We start from the raw sequence: 22019 nt of genomic DNA on the forward strand, positions 1-22019 counted from the left end.
CAGAAGCATCCAAGCTCATAACAAGATGAATCTCATTTCCTCTCTTACACAACCAGGCTTAATTCCAAAATGGTGTAGTCACTAGAGGTTTGGTTTCTTTCAATTAGTGAATAGTAAGCTGAGCATTTGGCACAAAATATGCACAGGAAATGAATATTACAAACCTTGGGGCTCATTGGTCCTCTAGCACCTGGCAATCCTGTTAATCCAATATCACCCATTTCACCCTTGAAATAAGAAACAGAATCAGCCATTGCAGATAGCATTAACTTTAGAATTGAAGTGAAACAGAACAAACATATCAAAATAATTGCAAAACAAATTCTCTGCAAGTTTAGTGCAGTTTTGTAACAATAAAGTGATACTCTCTTTGAAAAGCTAGAGTTAAACATTTATTTGTAAGAAGCATTAAAGTACACTAGATTAGATTTCCACAAGTCTGGTTCCAGGGTTTGCACTGTTAAATATTATGAGTCTGGCACATGTTCATTGGAATCAGTTGGTGGGCCAACTAATTAATGTGATTGGGTGATATTCAAGTTATCTTGCGGAACTCCCATACTAAATGAGCACTAACTTATAGATTGTTCATCCTTTTGGACAGCGTGGGAGATAATGGAAGGGAAATGATTCAGCTACTCTGCTCCAATTGAGATGAAACCAAAATCTTAGAATGAAACCAAATGCCAGAAGATTTTTAAGTGCCAGGACAATCACTGTTGTTTCTCTTAGCTCCACAAGACCAATGTTTTTAGGAATTCCCACAATTGTCCCACTGCTGGATGTTCATTTAGGCTGTTCTACCCCATACATGGGGTATGGGGAGAAGGCAGGAATGGGGTACTGATTGAGAATGATCAGCCATGATCACATTGAATGGCGGTGCTGGCTCGAAGGGCCGAATGGCCTACTCCTGCACCTATTGTCTAAGATCCTAAATTAAACGGGAGACCTATATTGGTTACAGGGTCCTAAATCATCCTCTTGCCTGAATAATACGGGCTCCTTGCCTCCATGTTACGTGAGCCGCAGAAGCTGGGCAGTAAGTCATTCATTGCCAACTTCTGTGAACTACCATCCGGTTAATTCTCAAAATTATGAGGATGATCAGACCTATTCTATCATTTGTTCCTGATGATTTAATGTTTGTGACACTGGCTCATCTGTTGCTATTGAGATAAGAAAATGAGTGCCAACATATATTTTTTTCAATAAATATAAACACCCCATTCCCACACCTACACCTTGTTTAAACAATCTTCCTGTTAACGTTTGGAAACAGTGCAGTATTTTACTGATCATTCATTCATGGTAATTAATAATGAATTAGCTTATGGTCATGCAGTTTAACTCCTTCCACATGAACTGTAAATGATAATGCTAGTGCTTTCATAAATAACATTGTCATGCCATCAGGAAATGTAATCAATCATTGTCTGTAGTCAGCACCTATGATATTTAACATTATTAATACAGTGAGTGGAACTGTGATGCAGATGGTAGAACTGCTGTCTCAAAACACCAGTGAATGAGGTTCCATGCTAACGTCTGGTTCTGCTTGTGTGGAGTTTGCATGTTTTTTCTGTGGTTGCATGGGTTTCATCCCACATTCCAAAGACGAGCAGTTGGCAGTTAATTGGCCATTGTATGTTGGAGCAGTTGATGGGCATGTGAAATGAATAAATTGGGATTATGTTAAATGTATGTTTTGATGGTTAGCATGGATCCATTGAGCTGAAGGGATTGTCTCCATGCTGAAAATTATCTGGAATAACAAACAGATGGCTCAGATTCAATGCCAGCTTCGGCTGTCATAGTGTAGGATGTTGTCAAATTTTTTGCCTTAAATTATAGGTTTATAATCCACCTTTCATCGAAAGGTCAACATTGAATTGACAGCATGCATTTGAAAAATGGCACTGCAGCTGTTTTATGGCACCTTAAAAATGTTGAGGTCACAGCCACTGAAAAGGTCAGCAGCTCAGCAGTGAACCCAAAAAGGTTTCTCAGGGAGTCCAAATCTTATTTTCAAACCTATCCAAAGGGCCAGTCAGCTATTTATTGAAGGAAAGAATACTGTACTTGGAATTAGATATTTTTGGCAGAATGAGTTCTATTGATATATACAAATTAACCAGACTGATAATTTAATTTTTATTTTATCCGGCCTTCATAAATGTAGGATGAAGTCCATATTTTTATATGCATCTGTTAACACGAGTCCACGTGACCCTGGAAAACTAGCGTTCTTACCTTGGACCCCATTGGCCCTGGAGAGCCAGCTGGCCCTGGCATTCCACGAGGGCTCGGTAAATCCGCACTGCCCTTGAAAATAAATATTTACAAATCAGTCCAGATCCTTTACATAAAACAAAAGTCAATACAACCAATACATTCAAAGGTTTTAAAGCATGCACACCTTTGTGAATCAACTGTTATCGAACAGTAATCTGTGGCTCTTCAGGGCATGCATTTACGGAGCAAAAAGCATACTCAGCAATTCACTTCTGCTTGCCATGAGGCAAACAGAATGAAGCATTCTACGGTTTATGTAATGGGCCAAAAATCAAATGGTTTCACGGTAAAACCACCAATGCCCTGGGTCACTGGACACAAAGGTTTAATGTCTGGTTGGTGTTTAAAAAAAAGCAAGAAAACTCGCTCCACAAAACTCAGTCCAATTGCACTTTTTATAAATGTTCACCATTTTTCACACCAAAAGTAGATGAAAATGAAATGGGATGCAATACCAATGATTTAAAGTTCAAAGTCACTTCAGTTTATGAATTATAAGGCATGAGGGGAATAACTATCCTGGTTCCATTGATATCAACAATACCATGTCAAGCATATTTCACAAATCACATTTAATCTCCAATGGTAGAGGGATCACAAAAAACAGTGAAAAGTATTTTTCTTAGCCTAGGCCTTACTTTTCTTCCTGGCCTTCCAATTTCTCCCTGAAAGATACAGAAAAACACTTGATTGACACTGGTTTCTTGCTGAGCTTGCAAAATTATGGCTAGACTTAGGCTTTGACACGTATTATAAACCACCTATCATGAGCACAGCAAATTCATGTTGGGAAACCACACATACTTACATTCTCACCTTTTGGTCCCATAATCCCTTGAATTCCTTGTGGACCCTGTTGGTAAAACAAATCTAAATGGCAAACCTCAAATGACACATTGTGTATTAAACTTTCTCAGACCAATCACACTTACTGTGCTTATTGCACCTAAAAGTACCACAATATTAGGAATCCGGACATGCAATAACACAAAATACACATTCATGTCCAGAAATCAATTCCATGAATCCAGGAATGGCCATCATTTTCATGCCGCCTACATTTCTGCATTTATATAATTAGTTGGAGTGAGTGAAAATAAGACTAGTACAATGCTAAATCAAACACATTCTTGACCTCAAGAAGCAAATGCTCACAAATGCTGTGAAATGCAAAATATGCCTGATGTTTCATGTGGGTACCTTTAAGAAGGTATTGATCCTGAGAATAATTATTTCATTGGTGGGGTATTAAAATCTCTACTTTGCCCTGAAAAGAATGATCATGATTTGACTAATCCATTTCATAAGATAAGTGATAGTAGAATAAGCCATTCAGCCCATCGTTCACGCTGCCATTCAATCATGGTTGATCTAGCTCTCCCTCTAACTCCATTCTATCTATCCAAGAATCTATCTATCTCTTCCTTAAATATATCCACTAACTTTACCTCCACAGCCTTTTGTGGCAGAATTTCACAGATTCACCACCCTCTGACTAAAGAAAATCGTCATCTTCTTCCTAAAACAAAGTCCTTTAATTCTGAGGCTATGTCCTCTAGTCCTAGAATCTCCCACTAGTGGAAACATCCTCTCCACATCCATCTATCCAGGCCTTTCACTAATCTGTATGTTTCAATGAGGTTCCCCCTCATTCTTCTAAACTCCAGCAAGTATAGGCTCAGTGGCGTCAAATGCTCATTATATGTTAACCTACTCATTCCTGGAATTATTCGTGTAAACCTCGGCTGGATCCTCTCCAGAGCCAGCACATCCTTCCTCAGATATGGTGTCAAAAATTGCTCACAATATTCCAAATATGGCCTGACCAGTACCTTATAGAGCCTCAGCATTACATCCCTGATTTTGTATACAAGCACTCTCGAAATAAATGCTCGCATTGCATTTGCTTTCTTTACTACCGATTCGACTTGCAGATTAACCTTTTGGGAATCATGCACCTCCGATTTCTGGATTCTCACCCCATTTAGAAAATAAACTACGCCTTTATTCCCACTACCAAAATGCATGACTCCACACTTTGCTGCACTATATTCCATCTGCCACTTCTCTGCCCACTCTCCCAACCTATCTAGTCCTTCTGCAGAGTCCCTACTTTCTCTACACTACCTGCCCCTCCACCTATTTTCATAGCATCCACACACTTGGCTACAAAGCCTTCAATCCCCTTGTCCAAATCATTAATATACAACATGAAGAGCAGCGGCCCCAGCACCGAGCCCTGCGGAACTCTGCTAGTCACTGGCACCCAACCAGAAAATAAACCTATTATTGGCACTCTTTGCCTTCTGCCATCCAGCCAACCTGATACCCATCTAGTTTCTGCCCTTAAATACCATGGGCACTCGTCTACCTTAGCAGCCTCCCATGTGGCACCTTGTCAAAGGCTTTCTGAAAATTTAGGTAAACACCATCTACTGATATACTATTCTCATTAATAGGAATTTCACAGGCTTTGTGATCAAAGCAAAATATGGAATCAGTTCTAAATACTAGTTCCTGTCCAGCCTCAGGAAAATGCCAATGTGAATATTTTTGGTGCTTATCCTGCGTTAATTGCCAATAAATGTGCATACTTTGCACATTTGCAGTTACTTTGTGTTGGAAAGATGCCCATATTTGCCTCATTGAGAGGAATTGCCTTTTACAAAGAGACTTCCAGTACAAAGCAGGGTCCATCGTATCCCAGCCTTCGCTTATTCCCTGCACTATTCCTGTGCACTTGGGAGATAAGGTGGGAAACTGCTGAAGGGCCAAATATTTTTTGCTTATTTTTATCTTTAAGAAAAAGAAAATCTGAAAATGAATTAGAAAATACTCTTTATATCTTGGCAAGGCACAACTGTCAAACGATTGGAAAAATCGCTCCTAAGTAATCACTGTTTTAGATGCAGTGATCCACAATATAAAAAATATTTAAGTGGTTGGAAGGAAATGCATTTCCCTTTAATCCTCAACAACACAAAGGAAAATACTTTGCCTAATAATGATTAAAAATGGATTTACCCAATCTCGAAAACATCCAGCACACTAGAAACCCTCAGACTTCTGCGTTCCTCCAATTCTGCTGTCATGCATGTCCCCAGTTTCCTTTGCTAGTGATTGATTTTAGGGCTCTTTAACAAGCAGCTGAACTATACTTGCTGCTTAACATTTGCTTTTCACTTCCCTTTCTCTTTCATTGTCAACACCCTTCTTCACACTCTTACTCTGTTTTCTTCCTGGTCTCTCTCTGTCTTCTCCCCACTTGGAGAGTCATAGAGTCTTGGAGCTACTGCATTTGGTTATTTGGCACAACTTGGTCATGCTGATCAAATTGGCGTACCAGTCTCATTTGCCTGCATATGAATCATTGCCCTCTAAAACCTATATCTGTATACACCATTGACATTGTATAGTCCTTTCTTGGACTGGACAGCACACCACATAAAAAAGCTTTTCAGTGTACCTCTGTATACTGAAGAAGGGTCTCGACCCGAAACATCACCCATTCCTTCTCTCCTGAAATGCTGCCTGACCTGCTGAGTTACTCCAGCATTTTGTGAAATAAATACCTTCGATTTGTACCAGTATGTGCAGTTATTTTCTTAAATCTTGCAACAAGTTAATTGCATTTGTTAAGTCATTAATTGACAGGCCTACTTATAAACTCTGCTTTTATGAAGTTTTGAATTCCCTTTCACTAATCCTACTGTATCTTTATCTGCAAATAAAGAAGTATCTTCTTACTAAACTTTATCATCTTAGACTCGATCATCATGAAATATCTCCTTACTAAACTTTGTCATTATAGACTATAATAATGAGATACATTTGCACTGTTAATAAATATTTGCATTTTATTCATTCATATTAAAAGAATCTCACAGAACTTAATGAAACATGATTCTCAGTTTGCAAATGTAATCAGTGTTCCATGCCATCGGATGGAAATTCATCCGTAGTTCTGTGTGTTTAATGGTCAATGCAATAACATGCATATATTGAACTTCACTGATAAAAATGTGATCCCATTGCTTGCTACTATGCCATGTGTTTAACATATCGAATAGAAGGTGAGATTTTACCACTTTACCCTGCAAACTGACAACAAATTCTGGAGTCCATAAACAAGTGACTGCGGATTCTGGAAATCTAAGAAAAGGTCATCAACCTAAAGTGCAAACTTGATTTTTCTTTCTAGTGGCTGATTTACTGAGTAGTTGCCGTATTGTATGGTATTGTTTGCCCAAATACATGCACGACAGTGTATTGTTGCAGTCATTTCAGATGTGATTAAGAATGATCAAAGGTGAACTTCAACAATGTTTGTTCTTGCAACCTTAAATATGTTCAAAGATTCACTGATACTTTATTGTCACGTGTACCTCGGTACGGTGAAACTCTTTCTTTTACATACAATCCGGTAAAATCATACAGCAGATCTCACCTCGGAGATGTAACTACATTTTTAATTGCCTACCAATTCATTATTACTGCTGAGCATCCTCGCTGCCAAAATACCAATGTTCATTTATACTATCATATTCTCCTTTCCATGTTCAACAAATTTTCCAACAAGAATAATAATATTTGTAATATTTGATCCCATGCACATAGCTCAATTTCTATTCTGATTTTTGTAAAATGAGTAAAGTTTAATTATAACCAATGTCTTTTATTTTTTAAGCCAAAAACAAGCCACTGAAGAAACTAGTTGGTTGGGCATCATCTGTGAATGGAAATGGACAGGCAACACTTCAGGTTGGGACCCTTCCTCAAACTTGGATATGTTAGGTGGGCAAATGCATGGCAGATGCAGTATAATGTGGATAAATGTGAGGTTATCCACTTTGGTGGCAAGAACAAGGAAAGCAGACTATTATCTGAATGGTGGCAGATTAGGAAAAGGGGAGATGCAACGAGACCTGGGTGTCGTGGTACACCAGTCATTGAAAGTAGGCATGCAGGTGCAGCAAGCAGTGAAGAAAGCGAATGGTATGTTGGCATTCATAGCGAGGGGATTTGAGTATAGGAGCAGGGAGGTTCTGCTGCAGTTGTACAGGACATTGGTGAGACCACACCTGGAGTATTGCGTACAGTTTTGGTCTCCTAATCTGAGGAAAGACATTCTTGCCATAGAGGGAGTACAGAGAAGGTTCACCAGATTGATTCCTGGGATGGCAGGGCTTTCATGTGAAGAAAGACTGGATAGACTCGGCTTGTACTTGCTGGAATTTAGAAGATTGAGGGGGGATCTTATAGAAACTTACAAAATTCTTAAGGGGTTGGACAGGCTAGATGCAAGAAGATTGTTCCCGATGTTGGGGAAGTCCAGAACAAGGGGTCACAGTTTAAGGATGAGGGGGAAGTCTTTTAGGACCGAGATGAGAAAGTTTTTTTCACACAGAGAGTGGTGATTCTGTGGAATTCTCTGCCACAGAAGGTAGTTGAGGCCAGTTCATTGGCTATATTTAAGAGGGAGTTAGATGTGGCCCTTCTGACTAAAGGGATCAGGGGGTATGGAGAGAAGGCAGGTACAGGATACCGAGTTGGATGATCAGCCATGATCATATTGAGTGGCGGTGCAGGCTCGAAGGGCTGAATGGCCTACTCCTGCACCTATTTCCTATGTTTCTATGATTGTATAGAGGATAGATAGCTGGTAGAAAGAGGAGAAAAGAAAGGAGGTAAAAGGTGTCTAGTTATTGGTGAATGTAGGCAAGGAGAGGTTGAATTTTTCAGTCTGTTTGACTACTTCAACTACATGAATATCTGTGGATTGCATTTTGCAAAGAACAGTAGCCAGTAGTATATCTTCAAATCTGAACACAAGAACTGGATAAATTAGTGCCTATCCTATTAGTTACCATAAACTTTGGAAAAAAACAATTTGAAATTTCTAATTGGGCACTTACTTGGCTCCTGCTCACCCGGACTACTCTGGTGCATCTCTCAAACCTGCGGCATTTAACATCACGGACAAGGGTAGCAAGGGCAAGGAAACACCTGCATGTTCCCTCCCAAATCATACTCCACCTGACTTGGAGTTATATTGCCATTCCTTCACCATCACCAGGGCTATATCCTCAGCCACATTTCTCAACAGCAGAGAGAAAGTACCTTTGCTCGAAGTGGAACGGTACAAGAAGGGAACACACCACCACATTCCCCAGGACAATTAGTGATTGGCAAAAATACTGGTTTTGCTTGTATTGCCCAGATCCCAATAAATGAATAAATAAACAATACTTTAACTCATTTACAACATTTACAAACTGGAACAGCCTGTGAGTAATGACTGAGCTCAGTGGCAGAACTCTGGGCACTGCCCCTGAACTGCCATGATGGCTTTTACATGACAAAACTAATTTTCACTGATCAGAAACATTCAATCAATTAAAAATAATCAACTAGCTTAAAAAGCTACACTGTTAAGAACATAAAAGATTGTAAAGTAATACATTTATGTACAAACACACTTAATTGACATATACTAATTAAAAGATTAAGATTGTGCAAAGGTTAAAAAAATCTATACTTTGCTTGAACTTAGCATTTGAATCCATTCATATGAATGGGGCTGTTCTTTATACTGCAGCCATCCTTCATATTAAGCTGAGGTACTAGATACAATATGTAGTCTGCTGGCATCATGTCACCAACTTCCCTGATGTCTGCACTACTGTACATGGCCATGGCACAAGGTGACGTAAGAAGAGAACCATGGTGAATGTTCTCCAGGAAACTGCTCATATCCCTCTAAACCTTTCCTAGTCATGTACCCATCCAAATGTCTTTTAAATGTTGATATAGTACCTGCCTCAATGACCTCTTCCGGCTGTTTGTTCCATACACCCACCACACTCAGAAAAATTAGAACATTGTGCAGCACGGTGGCGCAGCAGTAGAGTTGCTGCCGTACAGTGAATGCAGCGCCGGGGATCCGGGTTCGATCCCGACTACGGGTGCTGACTGTACAGAGTTTGTACGTTCTCCTCCTGCGTGGGTTTTCTCCGAGATCTTTGGTTTCCTCCCACACTCCAAAGACGTACAGGTTTGTAGGTTGATTGGCTTGGTATAAATGTAAAATTGTCCCTAGTGGGTGTAGGAGAGTGTTAATGTGCGGGGATCGCTGGACGGCGCGGACATGGTGGGCCGAAAGGGCCTGTTTCCGCGCTGTATCTCTAAAAAACTAAAAAGCTGCCCCTCAGGTTCCTATTACATCTTTCCCCTTTCACATTATACATGTCCTCTAGTTCTTGATTCCCTTACCCTGTATTGACTCTATCTATCCCCGTCATGATTTTTTACAGCTCTAGAAGATCTCTCATCAGCCTCCTGGGCCCCAAGGAATAAAGTTCTAGCCTACCCATACTCTCCTTATAGCTCAGGCCCTTAAGTCCTGGCAATAACCTCGTAAATCTCCTCTGCACTCTTTCCAGCTTAATAACATCCTTCCTATAGCAGGGTGACCAAAAACTGAATGCAGTACTCCAAATGCAGCCTCACCAATGTTTTGTGCAACTGTAACATAACATCCAAACTTCTACACACAATACTCTTGACTGATGAAGGTCACATTACCAAATGCATTCTTGACCATCCTATCAGCACTTTCAGGGAACTATATACCTGCACTCCTAGGTCCCTCTGCTCCACAACATTTTCCAGGATCCTGCCATTCACTGTGAAGATCCTACCTTGGTGGAACATCTCAAAATGTGACATCTCATATTTATCTGCATTAAACACCATTAACCGTTCCTCAGCCCACATGGTATTTTTTGATAACATGATCCATGTACCTCCAGTCCCCGAATAGCTATGTGACTATCAATAAGCCACTTAAATGCACTTACATATCCGCCTCTACCATCACCCCTGGAAACATGTTCCAAGAACCCACCACTAGTATAAAACAAATTGCCTTGTGCATCTTCTTTAATCTTTGCCCCTCTCACCTTAAGGCTATGCCCTCTAGTCCTTGACATTTGTACCTTGGGTAAATGATTCTGACTGTCTTTCCTATCTATGACTCATAATTTTATATACTTCTATTGGGTCTCCACTCAACCTCCTACGTTCCAGAGAAAACAATCCAAATTTGCCCTCTCCTCAACATTAATAGCCTCTAATCTAGGCAGCCTCCTGGTAAACCTCTTCTGCGCCCTCTCCAAAGGCTCCATATCCTTTCTGTAATTTTTTTCATTTATTTTTATTGAATCAGGATATTTTAAAACCTTGAATTTATTATGGAGACTAGATAATCCCCTTATATGTTAAGGAACAATTGCTTAAAGATACATCATTTTTCTATCGTTTTCATTTAAATTTTTAATTGTCAGCTAGATTTTTCTGTTACAATTTATTTTGGTTCTTTTATGCAACATAAACACAGCTAACACTGGACATCTCTATAATGTGACAGCAGCAAAGGAAACCTTCGGCAGTCACACCCAGTTTGGAAAGTCACTTTCATGTCAGATCTTATTAAATGGCAGAGAATTAAAAGCAAAATATAAAATTAGAAAGGGCTGCAGGTAGATAGATTAGATTAGGTCACATTTTTTGTAGAATAACATTACAGTAAAACTATAAAGAGAAGAGGATAAGGGACTGATGAACATATAAATTAAAAGCTGTAGGCCATTCGGCCCCTAAAGCCTGCTCTGCTATTTAATATCATGACTTCATCTCCACACTCCTATTTCTTAGCAGCAATCTTTGAAACTCTTGCGTCAGAAGAATCTATCTCCCACTGCCTTAAAAATATTCAAATACTTTGTTTCTTTCTCTCCCAGCCTTTTTCAGGAAGAAAGATCCAAATATTCATAAGCGTGCGAGAGGCAAAAACAATTTTTTATGTGTCTTTAATACTTATTTTAATACAGTGACTCCTGGTTTAGATTTTCCACATTATACATATTGAAACACGTAACCGCTTTTATATGCCTGAATGACGTCCCCTCTCACCCAAATCAAGTGACTATACTGTAAGCCTAGCCTGTTCAACATGATGCAAGTTGCCCATCCCAGGTAATGATCAAGTAAAATAAAACAGAAAATGCTGGAAACACTCAGTAAATCAGCCAGCATTTCTGGAAAGAGTTAATGTTTTGATGCAGTGTCTTGACCCGAAACATCAACCATTCTTTTGTCTCTGCAAATGCTACCTATGTCATTGAGCTCCTCCAGGAGTTTGTTTTCTGCTCCCTGTTATTATATTCAATTTCCCTAGGTAACATTTACCTACATAATAGTCTTTTGTGAGTCATGTGCTGGGACACCCAGATTCCACTGCATCTCAGAACTCTGCAATCTCTCACATTTAGGTAATATACCTCCTTATTCCTGCCAAAGTGGAAACTTCACATTTTCTGAGTACTGCATTTCATGGATCTTTGCCTTCTCATTTAAGCCTCCTATATCACTTCAGAACCATTAAATTCAGCTAAACTATTTTAATTTGATAATAGCTCATTTATATCATATGGGATGAGCTAATATCAATCCCTAACAGTTGAGACGGAGCCACTTGGAAGGCAATGTGTGAATTTGCTAAGGAATACTTAACCACCAGATTAAAATAGTTGCATTTTAGGCGAACATAATGTCTTTGACGAATCTAATAGTTGTCTAATGACCTGTTTCCTTTATCATCGTTACTTTTTTGTATTTCTTTCATTCATTGTTCTTTATCTCGCTACATTATCATCTATATCTCTCATTTCCCTTTCCCCTGACTAGTCTGAAAAAGGGTCTCGACCTGAAATGTCACCCATTCCTTCTCTCCAGAGATGTTGCCTGTACCGCTAAGTTACTCCAGCTTTTTGTGTCCATCTTCGGTTTAAAGCAGCATCTGCAGTTCCTTCCTACACTATAATTACCATTTTTGGGTTATTTTTTTATTCTAGAAATTTGACCGTGTGTCTTCAGTCGAGAAATAGTATGTATATCTTTCAGGTTAGTGAAGAAATTTGCCCTGATTCACTAATTCTAAAGATGTGAGATTTGGCTATTGGTTGTTCGTCCACCATATCATGATATGTTTCCTCTGCAGATTTGTTCCTAACAAGTACTGTATAATTCGATGGAGCCTTCTTTTATTTACATCTTTAACCCAACTATAACTGACCTCTCCACAATTTGTGTGCCACAAAGCACTTTTGCAGTTGGCTGACATGTTTGGGTTCATTTAATGAGATATATATTTTTTAAAGATAGAAAGGAAAGCAATGCTCCTTCAGGAACAATTTGGAGGTGGTCGTGATGGGGTGAGCATTGCTGAGTAAGGCTGAATCAAACGGTTGTGCTTTGAGTTACTTTCAATTAATACAAATTTAGACCCACAGATTGATTTTCAAATGACCTTGTTCATCCTAAACTGTTTATTATTCTTACCTGGGGACCTGAAGGTCCAGGAGGACCAATTATACCTGTTACTTTACACGAAGGTTCGGTTGGCTTTATTTCATGGGGTAAGTTATCTTCTTGCTGAGGAAAACAAAAAAAAACATGTGTTGTTATTCCAAATTAATCACATCAGTCAAAAGATGTACAGGAAAAAAAAAATTGGATCATCTGGGCACAGTGCACAAAATAAAATAAAGTGTGCAGGTTAGAAACAAGGAGCAATGCCAATCAACTATCTAATTGTTTTAATTAACAGACAAAAATAGGGGTGAACCATTATAATAGAATCCTCAAGAAGAAACCCAAATTAAACAAGAAGTAGATTGCAATGCACAATCCACACTTTTGAAATAGCTCAGTTGATTAACACACTGTCTGGGGTGAAAAATCAAATGCTAATCTGTGCTGAGTTATCTCTTGCCGGGGTCAAATGTCCTTCTAACTGATGGGATATCTAGCACATACTTGCAGAAAGGACATGTATGTTAGTGTCTCATGGAACCATATCTGATAAAGAAGGACATTAGAAATTTGATGAAGGGGAGAACAATAGGACAATTTCCATCATAAAAAAGACAAATCTCAAAAAATTGGATAGTCATTATAGACTTCAGGGGGAGGGGGGGAGGGGGGAGGGGGGGGGAGAGGGGGGAGAGGGGGGAGAGAGGGGAGGGGGAGGAGAGGACACTGCACCAATGCAGGAGAGGTTTGGGCCCAACGGGTCCACTTGGTCTAGTAGCATCTAAAAATAAACCCGTTAATGCATATACTGTATAAAACATAAAGTAGTTATGTGTTTCAGTTGACAGTTTTGAAAATATTTAAAATCCCAATAACACATTACCGGACATTAACTCTTTTAATTACTTCCCCCTTCCATCTCACCACACACCATCCCACTGTACTTTATTAAACCACCTTTCCACTTTTTCCCCAGATCTTTAATTGTTCCTCAACTATTAGATCTTTAATTTCTTCCATTTCTTAGGAAGCTGAACAAATATGTTCCCTACTTCTTTCTTTGCAATCTTAGCAATAGACTCCTTACAGCATCTATAGCTTTGTCTTTCATATTTACAGCATAAGCAATCATTTGCCGTTATTATAGTAACTGTGTCGAAAGTGACTTGTGTGCAATATTGCTGAGTTTATCTCAGGAAACGTTCCATTTCCTACAAAGTAATATTAAGTATATTAAACTGATTTCAATTGCTTTCCTCTTTCCTCTGCCTAGGTGGATCTGCCAGCATAGATACCAACAAAGTGTTTCAAAAGCAAAAAGTTACAAATATTGTAAATATTCAGCAGGTCAGACGAAAAGGATGCTGCCCGAATTGCTGAGCGTTTCCACTTTTATGTCAAACAAAAGCAAAGGAAAATAATTCTGCATAGAATTATACAGCACACATACATGCTATTCGGCCCAATTTGCATACCTAAATTAGTCCCATTTCCCTGCATTTGGTCCATATCCCTCCAGATCTTTTCTATCTATATACCTGTCCAAATATCCTCTAAACATTGTAATTGTACCCCCTCATTCACTTCCTCTGCAGCTTATTTCATGCTCTGTGAGAAAACATTGCCATTCAAGTTCCCTTTAAATCTTTCCCCTCTCATCTTAAATCTACACCCACTAGCTTTAGACACACCTGTCCTGGGGAAAAGACTGTGATCATTTACGTAATCTATGTCCCCCGTTGTTTTATATACCTCTATAAAGGCAACCTTCAGTCTCCAACACCAGGGGAAAAAGCTCCAGCCTATATAGTTCAAGTCCCACCTTATAATTTAAGCTCTCCAGTCTCAGCAGCATTCTTGTGAATCTTTTCTGCACCGTTTCCAGCTTAATCACATCCAAATTCATGTACTGATTACCCTGACCAATGAAGGCACAAGTGCCATATGCTTTCTTCACCACTCCGGCTATCTGTGTTGCCATTTTCAGGGAACCATGTACTTGTGGTTCTTGGTCTCTTTGTTCTACAACATTCCTCAGGGCCCTATTATTTACTGAGTAAATTCTGCCCTGGATTATTTTACCAAAATTCCTAATTCTGCACTTGTCCAAATTAAATTCCATCAGCCATTCCTTGGCCCACTTTCCCAGTTGATCTAGATCCTGTTGTAATCTCAGATTAACATTCTCCCCTGCCCATTATACCAAAGTTTTGAATGATCTGCAAACTTAATAACCATGCCAACTACATTCTCATCCAAATCGTTAATATAGATGACAAACAACAAAGGACCTGGCATTAATCCCCATGGTATACCCTTGGTCACAAACCTCCAATTTGACAACTCTCCGCTACTATACTCCTGCCACCAAGCTATTTTGTTTAATCTACTTGGCTTACTTAACCTGGATCCCATGGGAACTAACCTTCCAGACCAGCCTACCATGCAGGACTTCATCAAAGATCTTGCAAAGGTTCACGTAACAACATCTACTGCTCTAACCTGGTCAGTCCTCTTGGCTACCTCTTCAAAAATCTCACATCAAATTTGTGAGATTCTATTTCCCATGTACAAAGGCATGCTGACTATCCTTGATCAGTTCTTGCAGATGGATTTTGTCTCCCACAATCCCTTTTATTCACTTTCCCACCACTTCATTTGACAATAAACTAAACTAAACTGAACTATAGTTCTAATTTGTTCTTCCAGCCTATCTTAAATAAAGACACAACATTAGCCACCGTTCAGTCATCCGATGTCTTACACATGGTTAACGATGATACAAATATCTCTGTCAGGCCCCCAGCAATTTCTTCTCTATCTTCCACAAAGTCTCAGGATCATCCAGGTCATGCCCCAGGAGTTTGTCGTACTCCATTTGCTTTAAGACTGCCAGCACCAATTCTTTTGGAATATGAGTATATTTCAAGACATCACCATTCTCTTCCTTGAATTCCCTAGCTTCTATGACATGCTTCATAATAAATTGAGACTAGAAATATGCATTTAAGACCTCATCCACCTCATGTGGGTGCCAATCGTGCAATTGGTAAGAATTATAGCATTGTGGATATATTGCACAGGAACTTGAATGTACTCACTAGACTTTTAATTTCCATGAAGGCAGGTGGTGGAAACATTGGAGGTGGTGGAGGGGTCAGAAGGCAGCATTTGTTAATGCTTCTTTTCTTGTGTTCCATTGGTGCCACTGCTGCATTGCAAATAAAAGTTAATTAAGCACCACCTTACTGTAGTTTACATTACAACTCAATACTCTTCACTTTAAGGAATAATAATCTCAAGAATTTGAACAAAGCAATGTAAGAGAGCAACATAATATTAATACCAAGCTTGTCCTGATCAATATATAACCATGCCAAGTCAACTAGTTATAAGACACACACCAGTAGAAATATTCAAATTAGTACTGAATTAATACAAAATTATTATAAAATAAAAATTAGTACAATATCATGGATTCATTGACTATTCAGAATATTCAATTTATAAGCAAAAATGACAAGCTAATTTTCTGGTAATTGGGTATTTAAATTTGAAAATTAAGGACTGTGTTATTTTTTTAAAGTATGCTTGTTAAATCATGTTGAAAACTTGAAGCGGAGATAAGCAGCAGTGACTGGCTGTCATGAGTGTCCACCCAGCATAACTGTAAGGATTATTGTTTACAGAAATCCGATCTTTTGATTCACGCTTTGCACATTTCAATGTCAATGTTATAGGCTTCTAGTTTCACTGTACTGCAACTGGGAAATGAATTTTAAATGAAATTAACTAGACCCGGGTACATTAATGCCTGTGAAAATTAGAGGATCATTGTGCAACTCACCTCCATCCCAACACCATCCCACCTGTTGTAAAGTACATGTTGGGAGTGTGACTGAATATTCTCCATTTGCATGGATAAGCTCCAATAATGCTCAAGAACGTCAGCACCATCCGACTTCAACAAAGAAGCTTGTGTGAAGAGTGCCTTAACCATGACACTGGATGCTCTGCAATTACTCAATGAGGCTTCTTAGAAAAGTCTCTGAAATCCGTCGCCTATATCCCCTGCCAGATGATAGGGCCACAGAAAATCATCATGTACAAGTACTCCTCCATTTAGTTCCAACTGGGACGGTTCTTCCAGTTTCTTCATTGCCCCTGAGGCAAATCCCGGATGAGCTCTAAATGTTGACCTGCTTACTACCTTTTCACAGATTTTTTAAAAAGTGATATGCAACTGCATTAGTTGCAGTTCTAAAAGAAGCCCCTTTAGGATTTATAGAAGTTTTGAAATTCCTTATCTGGCAACTGTGACCTGGATATTTATTTTTTGCACAAAAGGACACACTTTCACAGGCATTAAAATTACACGCCCTCCCCAGGTTATAAACACCTGACTTATGTACATCCCGTACACGCGGACAAGCATTTCAGAGACCTGCAAGATGGATTTGTCAGCTGCTGCTCCCATGTGGGAGTGTGGTTTGTTGCAATATCTGTATAGTTGAGTTAAATGCACCAAGTCAAATTTATTTGTCACATACACATACACGATGTGCAGTAAAATGAAAGTGGCAATGCCTGCGGATTGTGCACAAAAAAGAATTACAGTTACAGCATATAAATAAAGTTAATAAGTTACTATATACTATATATAGTATATATACTAAAATTTAGTCTCTGGGGTTATAAAAGTTGACAGTCCTGATGGCCTGTGGGAAGAAACTCCGTCTCATCCTCTCCGTTTTCACAGCGTGACAGCGGAGGCGTTTGCCTGATCGTAGCATCTGGAACAGTCCGTTACTGGGGTGGCAGGGGTCCCTCATGATCTTGCTTGCTCTGGATCTGCACCTCCTGATGTATAGGTCCTGCAGGGGGACGAGTGTAGTTCCCATGGTGCGTTCTGCCGAACGCACTACTCTCTGCAGGGCCATCCTGTCCTGGGCAGAGCTGTTCCCAAACTGTACCAGTTTAAGTACACCTTATTCTTGGTTGGTCTATGTTTTTATTTAACTATACAACAGCATAGCCACATTTCCAATATGGAAACTGTTCGGGTTACGAACAGTTTTCCAGAATGGAACCTTTTTGACCTGGAGAAGACATAATAAAAAGATCTGCAGAGAGTAGAATGCACAGGATATTATCAGCAGATCAGGCAGCATCTGTGATGAACATTTAATAGCAATGGATTTTCAGCAAAATCAGGGCCATCTTATTTTCAATGGAACAATCAATTGAAATTTAACCCCGATAAGTGTGAGGTGATACATTTAGGTTGATAGTGTGGATGGTAGTCTTAAATTACAGAGTAATAGTGATGTTGGTGAAAAGGGCTGAGAAATGGCAGATGGAGTTTAATACAGATAAATGGGAGGTGGTGCATTTGGAGAGTATCAAGAGGCAAGGTCAAACAACGTGAATAGTTGGGTTCTCAAGAGGATTGATGAACAGAGGGATTTGGGGTATGTCTAAAGATCCTTGAAGATGACAGTGAAGGTAGATAATATAGTTATGAGGCATATGAGATATTGACTTTCATGTGTTGGAACATTGAATGCAAGTGCAAGGAAATTATGCTCCAAATTTATAAAACATTGGCTAGACCAGCTGTAGCACTGCAAGCAGTTCTAATCACTTCACACTTGGAAAGAGATGATAAAACTGGAGACGATGCAGAGGAAATCCACCAGGATGTTGCCTGGGATGGAACAATTTAATCATGAAGAGAAGCTGGGTTTGTTTTCCCTGGAAAAGATGAGGAGACGTGATCGAAATATATTAAATCGAAAGGAATATAGACAGGGCAGGAAATCTTTCCCCATACCAGTGTTGGATAAAATTATAGCTTTGGTTTAAGCATCAAGAAATTTAGAGGGATCTGAGGGGGACATTTTTAAGATAAAGAATGGCGAGTGCACTGCCTGAAAGACTGGTGGGAGCAAAGTCACCGACAGTGCGTAAGAAGTTTTACTATGAGCCCTTGAATCACCTCAGCATAGAAGGCTATGGGCCAGGTGCTGCAAGATGGGATTAGTTACAGATGATGCCTGCCAGGGAAACTGGCCTGGGTAAGGCGAGGAGATTTTCCAATATCAGGTAACCAGTTCACGTTCCACTCCCACCAGTCCACCCAGGCACACTCTCATTTTGTTCACTACGGCCATATCCCCCACCCCACCATCTTGCACCCAGGCCACATCACCAAGACTCATTACCCTTCTACATCTGGTTCTATCCACCCATATACTCCTTGCCTCGACGTTTCCATCTTCTTATCACCCCCCCCCCTCAACGCCTTATAGTGTTAAACCTACCACCTACCGGCCTCACCCCTGCCTCTCATTTCTTTCTACATCTCATCTACGCTCGCTGTCCTGATGCAAGGTCTCGATTCGAAATGCCAACCATCGCTTCGCTTCCACAGATGCTGTTCAACCTGCTGAGTTCCTCCGTCTGTACTATTCATCTATGGTCTTGTGTTCCTCAATTGACAACCCTATAAGACAGATTCATCCAAAAAAAATGGAGCTCACTGGACTGTAAATCTCAACTCTGAACCACACTGTTCCCTCTGCAAAACCTTTATGGTATTAAAATCCTCAAGTATGATATTCAGCACTGAACATAATTCTCCTGCAAACACAAAACTGTGCGTTACATACATCCAGCTTCACTTTCCGACACGTGTTCTCAATGCTATGATCTATTCAGTCACTTATGCAATTAACTGTTTTGCTAACTTGTTCTGTCATCTTCAGTTATTTACATAGACACTCCGGAATTGTCTTTTTTTGTGCACTATCTTTAAAATTGTAGCATTTAATTTAAGTTGTCTTTTGTAAGCCTTCATATCGTATTAAAAAACGACACAAAGTGCTGGAGTAACTCAACGGGTCAAGCGGCATCTCTGGAGAACAATGGATAGATGACCATCGGGTCGGGACCTTTCTTCAACTGGGAGAACCTCTTCAAATAGGCATACCTTTGAGGAGATGTCGCCGTGGACCAGTTAAAATGTAGAAACAATGGACTGCAGACAGTCTGAAGAAGGGTCCCGATCCGTAACGTCACCTATCCATGTTCTCCAGAGATGCTGTCCGATTTGCTGAGTTACTCAGCACTTTTTTTTTTTTTTTTTGTAAACCAGCATTTGCAGTTCCTCGTTTCTGCCCATCAGATAATACCTCCAGTGCGCTATATTGACAATAAATGATACCCCGATTTGGTGATTCTCCCATCACTCAATGAAAACGCTAAACAAACAACATATCCTGCAATATTATTTTGTCCGCATCTTTTACTCCACATATATTCGTAGTTCGCTGCACTCCTGCGGAACTGGACTAGCCAAGAACAGCCTCGTGTTTTAACGTTGTTTGTTTTTTTGTGTTGAATGGGGAGAAAGCAGGAACGGGGTACTGATTTTGGATGATCAGCCATGATCATATTGAATGGCGGTGCAGGCTCGAAGGGCCGAATGGCCTACTCTTGCACCTATTTTCTATATTTCCATGTAATATTTATGAAGTGCAGCTCGTGATGTGCAAAACTTTAGAAACGAGGAGCTATTGCCAGTTTACAAAAAAAAAGACAAAGTGCTGGAGTAACTCACCGATCAGGCTGCATCTCTGGAGAACATGGGTAGGTGACGTTTCGGGTCGGGACCCTTCTTCAATCTGAAACCGATGAGTTACTCCAGCACTTTGTGCCTTATATTAAAAAACACTTCATGTACCAAATCTTATGAATCTCAATAAAAGGCCTCATAAAATAATCCATAATCTTTCATGAAGCGTTACTCGAACTTCCATGTAGAACATTTTCTCCTCAGCAGTTCCACCCGAGATGGTTTTCACACTAAATGGGTTGTTTAACATCTTCTTAATTGTTGTGTTTTAAAATCCGATCTAAATGTCCTTATCCCCGTCTACCTTGGCGGTTCCCGAGGCAACATCCGCAAACAATTAGAAATAGTTTCCCATAAGGTTTTGCTGGCCGAGCAAGTTATTTCAGGAGACCTGACTGAATATGTGATATGTACGGAGCCAGCTGATGTTTACCCTCTCACATCCGATTGGAGTCCTGTAGCAATAAGGAAGAGAGCGACCCGTTGTATTTTTAGAAAGATTGGCGCTTAGACCCGGTCCTCTCCCCTGGTGAAACGACCGAAATGGAATGAACGTAAAGAAACACGGCCAGCTTACAATATTAGAAATCTAACACTGGGCCATGCTAATCGTTTAACCTCCTGGTCCACGCCAGGTCGGTGATCCGGTGAGGCCAGATCTCCCCTGCATTGATTAGGACAATTTTAGCCGAATTCGGAGTGGTGCTTTTACTCAGTTACGCACACTGTCGATGTCATACATTTTATACAAAGCTGCAAACAAAAGAGATGGGGTGGCGGAATAATAATGCATTGTACCTGCTTGCAATGAGAAAGCTTTGTCCAAGAAGGTAGATTCAGCCAACGCATGGCAGAAAAAGAGCTGGAGCAAAAGTCCTAAAGCGATCAGGAACATCCCGACTCGGCTGCTGTTCAAACCTGACGCTGGCGTCGCTGTTGCCTTTTGAAGAAGAATGCCGAGCATTTCCCATTAAATCTTTTCCTTACCGCACACCGGCTATATTTAACCAGAAAGTAATCAGCTGATTTTCCAACACAAGCCCCATCGCGGACATTAGACACTGGCATCGCACGTTATTGCTAGAACGTGATTAATGTGCGTAAATGTGGCCGGCGGCGTGGATATCTGAATACCCTAACCCTCATCCATAGAGAAGGGGCTGTGCATTCATGGCCCCGGCTCCAATACAATTTGTCACTTAGGATCTTGATCACTTTAAGTTCGGAGGGTGTCTTTGACACTACATACGACAGTTGTTTTAATTTCAGTTTATGACTTTCAATAATATCAACACCTCCCTTCCCCAGACACAACCTTCGGTGCTCCATCTTAAAATCTTGATCAAATATCTGATAGCGTCATGCTCTGGTTGTCTGCGCTTATACTGAAAACGCGATACTTGCCAGTTTATTCGTCATAAACTTTGGGGCGAAAAAACGTGAGTTTGCAAACGAATGAATTTATTTTTAAAAAACCATAATTACCAACAGTGAAAACACCAGATTCCGGTCTCAACACTAACCCCAATACATTATTAATCCTAGTCAAAATATAAATAGCACCTGGTAACAAATTTAGTGGAGACACCACCCTTATTGCCCTAACAGATATACCTCTCATCAAACAAATAGATAGCATCCATATGAACCCAGACCTCGTTGAAGATTAAAGGTCTATTAACCTTAACATATGTACTTTCTCTCGAACCTGTTA

The 22019-nt window shown here is 39.9% G+C and overlaps 1 protein-coding gene across 1 annotated transcript in view; it reads right to left on the reverse strand.

Moving 5' to 3' along the window:
• colq (collagen-like tail subunit (single strand of homotrimer) of asymmetric acetylcholinesterase) overlaps nt 1-21334 on the reverse strand; it is a 66666-nt gene extending 45332 nt beyond the window's left edge. The window contains exons 1-7 of the mRNA XM_078428584.1: nt 21104-21334; nt 15771-15880; nt 12697-12789; nt 3104-3148; nt 2934-2960; nt 2254-2325; nt 165-227 (exon numbers count right to left, since the gene is read on the reverse strand). Of these exons, the coding sequence (XP_078284710.1) occupies nt 165-227; nt 2254-2325; nt 2934-2960; nt 3104-3148; nt 12697-12789; nt 15771-15880; nt 21104-21269 (576 nt within the window). The 5' untranslated portion in view covers nt 21270-21334. The remainder of the gene's footprint in view (nt 1-164; nt 228-2253; nt 2326-2933; nt 2961-3103; nt 3149-12696; nt 12790-15770; nt 15881-21103) is intronic.
• Between the last annotated feature and the right edge of the window lie 685 nt (nt 21335-22019).

Source organism: Rhinoraja longicauda, chromosome 2 (genome assembly GCF_053455715.1).
Source record: "Rhinoraja longicauda isolate Sanriku21f chromosome 2, sRhiLon1.1, whole genome shotgun sequence".
Taxonomy (NCBI): Eukaryota; Metazoa; Chordata; class Chondrichthyes; order Rajiformes; family Arhynchobatidae; genus Rhinoraja; species Rhinoraja longicauda.